General features: G+C 31.6%; 1 protein-coding gene across 1 annotated transcript; it reads right to left on the bottom strand.

The window, feature by feature from the left end:
• Nucleotides 1–658: 658 nt before the first annotated feature.
• Nucleotides 659–8,685, bottom strand: LOC115960784 (LEAF RUST 10 DISEASE-RESISTANCE LOCUS RECEPTOR-LIKE PROTEIN KINASE-like 2.1). The gene is made up of 5 exons (XM_031079773.1): nucleotides 7,887–8,685; nucleotides 7,550–7,582; nucleotides 6,954–6,986; nucleotides 3,324–3,398; nucleotides 659–1,912 (listed from the first exon to the last, which is right to left on the bottom strand). Exons 1-5 carry the CDS (start codon nucleotides 8,671–8,673, stop codon nucleotides 786–788), a joined length of 2,055 nt encoding a protein of 684 aa, XP_030935633.1. The 5' UTR covers nucleotides 8,674–8,685; the 3' UTR covers nucleotides 659–785.
• Nucleotides 8,686–11,891: the final 3,206 nt, after the last annotated feature.

Raw genomic sequence — 11,891 nt, 5'->3', positions numbered from 1 at the left:
AGTTAGGCGTGATTCACAAAGCCGAAGTTGTATATTCATAGACAATTTTAATTCCTTCCCACACACAAATAAATAAAGCTATGTCCCGTTATGTCGTGCACTTAAATTTTTGCTACATCTTGTGCACTTAAATTAGTACAAGACGACATTCTCAAAAAAAATTAGTACAAGACGTTTCTCAAAAAAAAAAAAAAAAAAAAGTACAAGACGAATACATAAAAATAAAAGCAGTCACATTTTCAAGAGCTAAAACAGGAATATTTTCATTCAATGGGACAATTCTAATTGAGCAGCCTGGTTGATTAAGGAATATTAATTATGTGCACAACAATAATTTGTCCTCTGTAGGAGGCAGGGCAGCCACTAATTATTTATGAATTGATCGCCTTTTTTTTTTTTTTTTTTTTTTATGATAATAACATGAATTAATTGCTTAACCATGCATATGAGTACTGAATATATAAATAGGAGTAAAGCAATTTCTACAACTGGGCTATATTGCCACTCCAAAATAGATTGCCCGGTTTTTCAGCATTCTTTATTACCTTAATCAATTACACATTCACAATTATAAATTTATAAATATTTTTTTCCTCTTAAAAAGACTTTAACAAATAAATATACCAAGCACTAAGTAAAAAAGAAAAATTGTTGTAGGTAAGGATTGCTATCATAAATCAAGGGACCAATTATTTGTCACACAAAAATATGAAGTGTCTTTATGCTATCATATACATCAAGAATAATTGCCCCAGTCTTGCTATGGTGTTAGCTTTCCCTTGCATTTAAAGTTTAGCCGATTCACTTGATTGAAATGATGAACTAGTTGAATTTAAGTTGGCTCCTACATCTCTTGTTTGTCTCGTTGGTGATGATGATAGGAAAGGCTTGGAAGGCATTTGTAAGCATTCAACTTCTCCTTCAAGCATTTCTACAACTTTGTTCATTGAAGGACGGTCACTAGGCTTCATCTGTATGCACCATAATGCGACTATGATCATCTTCTTAACAATTTTCTTCTCCTCCTCTGTGGCATCTTCTATTTCTATGTCATTTCCTTCACTAATTTGGCCATAGACCCAAGTTGGGAAGTAAATTTGGCTTGAATGGTCAGCAAATGCATTCACATTCTTTCTTCTGCTTGCCATTTCCAACAATAACATGCCAAAACTATAAACATCAGCTTTATAGGAGACCCCTCCAATGTTTTTATAGAACAACTCTGGAGCTATATATCCTAATGTTCCTCTTGCAGCAGTCAAAGACACTATGCTATCATTCGCTGGATAAAGTTTTGCAAGCCCAAAATCAGAAACTTTTGGAATGAAGTTCTCATCAAGAAGAATGTTATGAGGCTTGATATCAAAATGCAGAATTTGCATGTCACATCCTCGATGTAGATATTCAATCCCACGAGCCACTCCAAGAGAAATCTTATATGTTTTCTCAATACTTAAGGGTATATTTCCTTCTAGAGAAAAAATGTATTTTTCAAGAGAACCATTAGGCATGAATTCATATATAAGGGCACGTTTTGATCCCTCAGCACAGAAGCCAATGAGTTGTACCACATTCATGTGGTGAATTCTTCCAATTGTTGCAACTTCGCTGATAAATTCTTGCCCATTAGCTTTGGAGTTACCCAATATCTTTATAGCTACAAAAGAGCCACTTTCAAGCTTTCCTTTGTATACAAAGCCATAACCTCCTTCACCCAATTTGTCCTTGAAACCTTTGGACATCTTCTTAATTTCTGAGTAAGTGTACCTAATTGGCATGAGGTTAATTTGGCTTTGCAGAAATTCTTCAATAGCATCATACATTGATAAATGCCTCCTACGCCACTTATATATCAAAAGGGCCACCACACATGGAGTCCCAAATACCATTTTTGCAGCGAGGAGTAATAGCACTGTGCAGGAACATCACCGAAAAAACTATGAGAAAACAAATTTGTTGTTGCACTGCTGTCAGCTATTTTATTTTTTAGTTGAAAATTATTTAAACTTAAAAGTAAAGTGCTTTCCTAATTCTAGTAATTAAAATTTATACACACAATATATGTTGTTGAGTTCTTAAAATACTCTACCATATAAAATTCTTTAAATTTTTACCCATTGAACCAAAATAATTAATCCAGTTAATAAAAAAAAATAGTAATCCAGGAAAAAAAAAAAAAAAACTATAAATCTCTCTTGCTCCCACAGCAATTCCAGTGGCACTTTCCATTTTCATTTCACTCTCTTTCTCTATCTCTCATTGGTCCTCCTTACCTCGATTCGTCCATTGCCTTTTCTTCGGAAAAGTGCCACCATGAGACAGCTGTGCCATGGCACCGGTGAAGGGCTGATAGAGGTGATGATGCAGCCAAGCAATGGATCTGGGTTCGGTGGCTGTTGTTGTGCCGAATCGGGTCTGGGTTTGATGGGTTTGGTGGTGGTGTTTGATTTATGTCGCCAACTCTGTGGTCAATGTAATTGTTCACTTTGATTTGGTAGCTGAAAATTTTAGCGGCGTTCCATTGTCAGATTTGAGCTGGGGATTTTGGAAGGCTGCCTTTGTAAAAATAATTCCAATGGAAGTTGCTTTTAGACATGGGGATGAGAGAATATGGGTAAAGAAATTTTGGTCCAAATTATTCGTCATCTCAGAATCATTTGAATCTTTGATTCCAATGTGTTTCACAAGGAATGGTGATGTTATAATGGGGGTAAATGAAAGAAATTTACTTTTAATCTTAAAGAAAATACTCAAAGTTCCTCGAAGAAAGAAAGTATTCAGAGAGGTGCCAGGCAGAATCTGAAAGTGCTTGTTTGCTACAGTGTTCTTAACAAAATAACTCTTTATAGAGCTCTAGAACTACCAGCTGATTTAAATGACGTGTTTCAAAATGATTTGATTCATTAATAAAGTTTTTTTTTAACCTTTTTCTATAAAAAAAAAAAAAAATTCATAAAAACTCTAAAAGATTTTAATCCATTAATTTATTTCCATGTTAATGCCACTAATATTTAGGTTTTGTCTGCATTGTAAACTATTTTTTATGTGAAATTAAATTAAATAAGGGCCGGGTGTAAAAAGTCTTTATCTACATCCTCCAATAATATGGTGCCATATTAGATAATTGCAAAAACTTGCACATAAACTATTAAGGCCTGATGCATAGAATCACTCTCTATTTTAGAAAGTTGAAATCCAAAAAGTTAAAATCCCCCCCTCTTTGCACATTGGCTCCCTACTGAATTTAATATCCTTTTAAATACAATGTATGTTGAGGAATGAAAATTCTAAAAAATAGTTGAAGAAGAGATTTAGGTTATTACCGATGTTTAATATTCTATAAAAGTTGATGACGAGAATCACATTACGAGTGGTGTGCAGTGGTAGGAACAAATTTTCTGCAAGAAATACATTAAAAAAAAAGTTGAAAATAATTTTTCCTAACAAAAAGATGAATTTCTAATTAGAGAAACAAGTGACCTGAATAACTTGAAAAGTCTAAGGCCTAATAAAACTGCATTGACAACTCCCATTGGTGCTTAACAATAAATATAAACAGCCATAAAAACTAGTTGACTTTATATAATAGGACTTTAAATTGGGATGTCACTTTATTAACGTGGAGTTCGATCAAGTGAGGAATTTACAGTGAAGGTGGTCTAGTAGTAAGAAATCCTTGTGACCACGTTATTGTGGGTTTGAGTAGTGGCAAGCTCTATTATTGCACGAATGATCCCACACTATTCATGAGTATGGTTTAAGTGGACCAGAGATAATGACCACTCTTGTGAGTGGCTTTTTTTTGGGGTGGGGGGATGCATTGACTTCTCCTGAGGTTTATTCAAATTACATTGACCTCCCTCTTAGTTTAGATTGTTACTTTTAAAATAAACTAGCCACAAACCCACGTGATATATGAGAATATATAAATATTATGTAATGAAGTGTAATATATAAAAAGTAACAATTATTTAAAGTATTTTTTTTTTAAATATTTCAACAAGTATTTTTTTTTTTTTTTATCTTTTTATCTCTACAAATATATCATTCTATTATTTTTTGTGTGTTTGATTACTATTTTTTTCAAGGTGAACCATATCCTTCTAACTTCTGTTGTAGTGTGTTATATTTGCTAAATATACAACTAAACTTTATAAGTTTCAAATTTATTATTCAAATTTCTTATCTCTTAAAGAATAAGAAGATTTTCATAGTAATCAAAACTCATCACAAAATTATAATGTTATTTTAACCAAAATTAAATGAAACCAAAGGAATAAATATAGATTTTATAATAATTTATTACTCAAACAATTGGTAGGCATATCCAAATACATAGCCACATAGAATGTGTTTTGATATAAACTCAAATTCCTATTCCAAAAAATACCAAATATTAAAAAAACACAATACCAAAACACATATTTATAAAATAAAAATAAAAAATAAAAATCATTAATAATCTTAACTAGAGTTATAAGAAATAACAAAAATTTACCGAAAGAGAGAGTACTCACATTTTTTGTGTGAGAAAATATGGATTAAATGAGAAAAATGATATCAAATTTATACAAAATAAAATGGCGGAGAAGAAGAGTTAAAATATAAGAAAGAGAAAATGATGAAGTGTAACAGTAGGTGTGTAACAAAGAGGAACAGGAAAAGTTAGAGGAAGTGTAACAGTTGGTGTGAACAAATAGGGAGAATTTTTTTTTTTAATAGGAAGAAGAAAAGTTTAAAAAGAGAAAATAAGAAATAGAAAGTACGTGGATAATGTGGCCACTGATGTGACTCTATATATAGAAGCGTAGTAATAATAAATGCAACACTTCAGCATATATATATATATATATATATATTACACTCACCTCTCTTACACTCTCTTACACCATTAAATCTATTAATGAAACTAAAAAAAATAAATTTAGAGCAATTTAAATTCCCATTTTACCCTCCTTGAATTAAATCTAATCCAAAAACATTTTAACAAAAATTTCAAACACTCTCTAACCCACTGAACTCTCTGCCACTCTCACCATTAAAAACTGGGGAAAAAAAAAAAAAGGGTGGTCGAAATAAGGACATAACATATGATAGGAGTTAATAATTGACCGCCACGCCGCCGCGGGGGGGGGGGGGGTTTAGGGGGTGTGGGGTGGGGGTTATTAAATAATACAAGCAAAATATGGGCAAACTCTTTCTCTTTTCTTTAATAAATCTTTTATCTATTGTAATAAGGGAAATGTTAACGAGTGCCCTTAGGGCACTGGTTAATAATCCATATAAAGCAAGTTTGTTGTGGATTTACTACTACATATTGATTCAAGATGGATTGTGAACGAAAATGGGCAACAAGTGAAGTTGGCATGATAGAATTGGCCATAAAATATGGAAACTGTACTCGCTCAAGGCCTTACCAAGCTAGCTTGTCGTGAGAATGGCAAAGAGTTTGGTGGATTACATAGAGATTTAGGGTTTGAAAGTTTTGCTAAATACGTTTGGTTTAGGTGTAATTTTTTAATTTATGTTAGTGGATTTAACAATGTTAAGGTGTAGGGGAGGTGAGTGTAATTTATTTTGAAAGTAAGGAAAGTTAGTGTACAATTTAAAACTAAGAGGAAGGTCAATATAATTTAAGTAAACTTTGAGGGAGGTAAATATAATTTTCAATTTTTTAATAAAAAATAAAAAATAAAAAAAAGATGGGGCTCAGAAATTTGCCCATCAAGTCAAGCAAACGAAAATTTAATAAAATGTTATAATAGAAGATGTTGGATCCAAATCTATTCTTTTGTAAATTGAGAAAATCAATTAACAATTTTAATTAATCTCTAAAAAATATTATCACCAAAATTACGAAGTAAAAAAGGAAAAAATACGGGACAAATTATGAATAATTTTACTATTATAATATCGATTATAATATCTTCTTAATATATCTCTCTAGGAATTTATGTGAACTCACTTAGATCTTCACTCACTTTGAATACAACAACTCCCGGTGGTTATAGTACCAAAAAACCTCTTTTTAGAGAGAATCCCAAATTTATCTTTTTTTGTGTATGTATCATAGCTAAAAGAAAATCTTTTTTTTTTTCACCCTCACACACATCGACTACACCTTTTTCTTCTTTACCATTGTACTCATTGTGATTTTTCTTTTAAACTTGTAGTCTTTCTCCTTACGCTACCTCCCAAACAAGAATCTCTTTATTTTCTTTTTGTTTCCTGCTCAATTATATATATATATATATATATATATTTTTTTTTTTTTCCCCTCTCCCTATAGAGGAAGACCCCTCCACCCCTAAGACATCAAATTCTTTGTAGAACCATCTACTTATAAGACTCAATACCTATTCCTTAGTGGACAAGGAATACATTACTTCATTAAATAAGAATAGTCTTTTCTTTCACTCCAAGGAATAACCTTTTCTTCCACATCAAGAAAATCCAAAAAAATGAACAGTTTAATTTTTCCTTTTTCAACAAGAAAACCTATTTAGCTTCCAAGTCACAAAAGGAATTTAAGGTAATTTCCCAATAGAATAATAAATGTTCAAACGGTGCATTCTGCAATAAAAATAAAAAAATAAAAAAAAATTATTATTATTATAAAAAAATAATTAAAAAAAAAAAAAAAAACCTTTATCATCATAGAAATATAGGGGCAAGGAAATTAAACCTTTTATTTAAGGGAAGAAGCTAATTTCTTTAGAAGTTCGATAATATTTACTTATCATTTCCTCAAGCCTAAAAGATTGAGATCGAACAATTGCCCAAGTACATGGTTATTCCTCTATGCTTTTGTCATCAACATACATCAGGCAAAAATTACTCATGCAATTCTATTTCATTGTCTATCATATTTTTTTTTTCGAAAACTAGTATTTCATTGTTCATTCTTATTAATTACTATCCTTCAAACAACTGTTTTGAGACAGAAACCTCACCTGGCAAAAGAGCCTGTAGAGTGTAAGGCCATTCTGTTTTTTTGACAAAGAAAAGAGTAACATCAGCGTTGGGAACTTTGAAATTAAATTTAGTCCTTGTACGGAAACTACAATTAAGATTCCCTAACATGAGTATTACATTGTCTTCTCAAAAAAAAAAAAAAAAAAAAAAAAAAATCATTTCTACTTAATTAAGAAATTGGACAATTTTTACTTCTTCATTTCCTCAAGCACAAAAGTTTGAGATCAACCAATCGCCCAAGTACATGTTATTTCTCTACTTGTGTCATCATCACATCAGAAAAAAATTACTCATACAATTTTATTTTAGATGAAAATACTATTTTGGGGTTACTATCAATTTGATACATACATTTTGATGGTAGTTAATTTGGTTTCTATTATTATCAACTTGCAATCAATTTCCATTAATGAGTTAACACTAAGGACTAAATTAACTATTAGTTAGAAATAACATAAACCAAATTGACAACAATTCCAAAATATAGAGACCAAGGTATTTTTGCCTCTATTTTATTGTCCATTATATATTATCCTTCAAACAAACAACTATTTGAGATAACTAGAAACCTCACCTCGGAGATAAAGTAGCATAAGTTCAAGAAATCCTGTAATCATGACAAATAAAAGAATAACATCAGCGTTTGGAAACCTTAAAATTAAATCTAGTCATTATATTGAAACTTCAACAAATTGAACCTAGCATGTCTATTACATTGGTATGGACAGGGTATGAACCAAGGAATATTAATTTCGTGCTATAGAAGTTCAATACATGAATGAATGGTTAGTGGCAGTGAAAAAATGCAACAGTTTGGGGGGGAAAATTCAAGGGGAAAATAATGGTGAACATGTAAGGTATTTAATTAGAGAATGGAAGGCGTTATGGCCTTTGTTGCATTATTTACCCACCTCTGCCGCATTGAACATGGTTCTTGTCATTGAGGTAGCAACCGGTGTACTTTCTTTTGCAAATACTGTGACAATTACCTAGGAGCCATGAAATCTCAAAACCATATACCAATTCATTGTGGACGTCTTTACAGGAGATATTTGGGTCATCGTTTCTTGGCCAAGATGTCAGGAACATCTGCTCTACTTTGCACAAGTCCACCACATCGGCTGCATTCGTTCTACCAACCTTAAAATATCTATACCTCTTGAAATGAGAAGTAGATGTGTTAGAAGAAGACTTTCCATTGTCAATGCAAGTAGAAGTGCCCAAATAGAATGGAGAATTCACTGGTTTTTCACAGCTCATCAAAACCACACTCCTCGATAGTTTGTCATCCTCTGTAATCTTCGGCAGAGACCTCGTATATGCAGAATCAGGGAAATTATATCCATATAAAGAAAAATTCGAGGTGGAGAAGGGGAAGTAATTGTCCTTGTATATACCTGAGTCCACGATCCTGATTGTGTACTTACTGTAATTGATTTCCTGTACGTAGTATTTGTATTTTCCTTCAAAGAAGTATAGCACCGCACGATTGTTCTCACAAGACAGTTCATACCTTGAGTCCCCGCACTTTTTAGGATCGGTCTTCAATCGAAACGGAAAGCTTATGTTGTTGATATTGCCACAGGATGAAGGGGCACAGTGATGATTAACCTTAGTAGTAGCACTGCAAGTTTCGTGGACTAGTACAAGAGCAATAAAGGCCGTGAGTCCTGCACTCAATGTTAATCCTCTTGCCATTGAGGTTGGTAGAGAGGAATATTTCCTCTACTACATATATATATATATATATATATATTTTTTTTTTTGCAGAGTCCTCTACTACATATATAGTACATACTAGAATAATTCCGTAGAAGTAGACAAAGCATAATAAAAAGTTAAAAACTCCTTTTTGTGGTCATAAAGGTATCTTCAACAAGAAAGTAAGAGGTAGAGTTTCCACCGAAGGAAGGTGAAGCGCAAGTTCGTGATAGTGGAACAATATTATATCAACATCAATATCACTATCTGGCGTTAGCACATGCGTCATCTTGGTTAATAATTTTTTACAGTAATTAAGGTTTTTTTTTTTAAAAAAAAAAAAAAACATTTTGATAAACATTTAGTTTTTTTTTTTTTTTTTTTTGAGAAAGAACATTTAGTTAAATTAATCACGCACTACCACGCTTTTTATTAATTATTATAATTACTACTAAGTTTTATTGGTGATAAAAATGTGAGTAGTGACATGATCTTAATGGTTATTACTAACAAATTTTACATGTAGCAGTAAAAAAGAAATGACTTGATTATCGGAAGAAAAAAATTGATGATGGCAAATGTAACGGAATTCTCTCCCAAAATTTGTAAATAATATCTTCTTAATATGATTTTTTAAAATTTATATTATTTTGAAGCTTTTTTTTTTTTTTTTGAAATAGCTACAATATTCTACTAACTCTGAATTCAAACATTTTCCCTTTTAAATTTCTAAGCACTTTATACATAAAAAGATGTCAATTTAACTACCAAGCCCTTGCCCGTTTTGAAGTTATTTAAATATGTAGTATTTTCTTGAAAATCGTGCATTAGAAAACATGATTGTATTTCCAAAACATAATTTAAAAAATTATCGGTTTCCAAAACATAATTTATTATAGGAGGTGTGATTCGAATCACCAACATGAAACACCACAAAATATTAATGGACTATCACTTCGACCCATACTTCTTACAGATCTAGATTTGATGCTAGTAAATCAATGGATGAGATTAAAAATTAAAAATCACTTTTAATTTTAGTCAAGGAATGTTTGGAAACAATAGCTCTAAGGAAAGCTTTTGAATGAAATCCATGTTGCCATGAAGATCCTGAATGGTTCCAAATGCAATGGAAAAGAATTCATAAATTAAGTGAGAACAATGGGTAGAATCAACCATGTTAATGTGGTTTGCTTGGTTGGCTTCTATGCTGATGGATTTAGAAGAGCTTTAGTTTATGAGTTCTTACCAAATGATTCACTAGAGAAGTTCATTTCCTCAGTAGATTCTAAATGTTTCCTTGGTTGGGAAAAGTTACAAGTTGTTGCTCGCAGCATAGCAAAAGGAATTGAATATCTTCACAAAGGATGTGATCAACGAATCCTTCATTTTGATATTAAACCTCATAATATTTTGCTAGATCAAAATTTCAATCCAAAAATTTCTGATTTTGGCTTGACCAAGTTGTGTGTAAAGGATCAGAGTGCAATGTCTATGACCACAGCTAGGGGGACCATGGGTTACATTGTACCCGAAGTATTCTCTAGAAACTTTAGGAGCATGCCTTGAAAGTAAGACGTTTACAATTTTGGAATATTGTTACTTGAAATGGTTGGAGGTAGGAAAAATGTTGATATAACCATGGAGAACACTAGCCAAATATATTTCCCATAATGAATCTACAATATGTTAGAACAAAAAGAAGATCTACGAGTCTATGTTGAGGATAATTGAGATGCTAAAATAGCAAAGAAACTAGCAATTAATTGTGGAACTCTGGTGCATCCAGTGGATACTTCTATGAAAGTTGTGGTTCAAATGTTGGAGGGAGAAGGAGATAAATTAATCACACCTCCTAAATTCCTAATCCATTTGCTACTCCAGGCCCTACAAGAATCAATACAAGAATGCCTCTAAGGCGTCTAAACCAAGAGCTAGAAGTTGTCCCGAAATCTAAGTAATTATTTTTAAACTATGAGTCTCCAATGATAATATAGGTCGTAATCATGTTGTATTTAGGGATTAAAATTTTTAATGTTGCTGTCATTGTCAGGACTTCAAGTTTTCTTATATCAAGTATAAGCGAAATGATGCTTATAAAAATGTATCTCTTAATTCCTGTTGAGGTAGTAAAAAATATGCAGTTAATTTTTTGTTGTTTATTAATGTTTTTATATTTATTCTTATCAAATTTCAGAATTTTGTAGAATAAGGCTTTATTTTTCCTTATTTTAGATAGTTTTTAAGAGTATTTTAGTCAAACTTGATCCCCTTGAGATTTGTTTAAGAGTAATTTTTGGCTATATTTTTTTTTTCCAACTTGTAGTCTTAAGGCATTCATGCTTTTCTTTAATAAAAATTTCCAAACGGTGTTTTGAACGTTATCTCATTCTATAACATTTTCTTGTAATCAAATTAAATTCTTAATATATTTTATTTTATGTAAAATTGGTTAAATTATGTTAAGAAGAGCTTGAAGAATTGTTGTTGAAAGAAGCCTACTCAAGCCATGTGTCAATTTCACACAGTGCCACAAACAGCGCTAGTGCCACATAATTAATGTGCCACATCATTTGCAAGTTGCAACGTTAGAACATTTGCAACAACATTTGCCAACGCTAGAACATTTTCTCTCATACTTTTTTTTTTTTTTTTTTACTTTCCCCTTCGAATTACAATATTTGGATTTCAAAGAAGATAACATCTATAGGAAAGAAGATTTATGTTCAAGTTGACCAAGACTAGTAAAAATGTTCAAAACAAGATATACAATCTAGCATCTCATTCGCACTAAAAACCAAAACAAAATGGTAGCCAAACGACAAATGATCTCTGCAAACTGCGAAGATGATGAAAAATTTCACTTGCTAGTTAACTGAAGAATATATGGTCCTTCTTAGTGACAGCAATGATAAAAACATTATAAAAAAAAAAAAAAAATCATATCTTATAAGCAATCTTGTATCCAATAATTAAGTTACGTACATGCACAAAAGAATGAAAGGACCACAGTCCAAACTAGAGGAGAATCATTCTTTGCTCGAGTAAAAAAAAAGTTCTGGCCGGTTTGTCATGTTCAATCAATTTCATACTCTAGCTTTTTTCAAGACAAATTGTTGACTTTTTAAAAGCTCTATTTGTATGATAAAGCGGTCATTGTGCTATTCCCCAAAAATTGCGCTAAAAAGTCTCAACCGATATTTTTGTATGACAAA

The sequence above is a fragment of the Quercus lobata genome, chromosome 9, assembly GCF_001633185.2.
Source record: "Quercus lobata isolate SW786 chromosome 9, ValleyOak3.0 Primary Assembly, whole genome shotgun sequence".
NCBI lineage: Eukaryota > Viridiplantae > Streptophyta > Magnoliopsida > Fagales > Fagaceae > Quercus > Quercus lobata.
Note: the sequence above shows the minus strand (reverse complement) of the source record. Positions and strands in the feature narration are given on the sequence as shown.

Excerpts from the sequence above, each read along its gene's own strand:
- LOC115960784 (XM_031079773.1), bottom strand. The coding sequence starts at position 8,673 with ATGGCAAGAGGATTAACATTGAGTGCAGGACTCACGGCCTTTATTGCT. Across the intron at positions 7,583-7,886 it reads CCATGTTCAATGCGGCAGAG|GATTTCTTGAACTTATGCTA; the intron begins GTGGGTAAATAA and ends TCATGATTACAG. Across the intron at positions 1,913-3,323 it reads TTATAGAATATTAAACATCG|TGCTATTACTCCTCGCTGCA; the intron begins GTAATAACCTAA and ends GTTCCTGCACAG.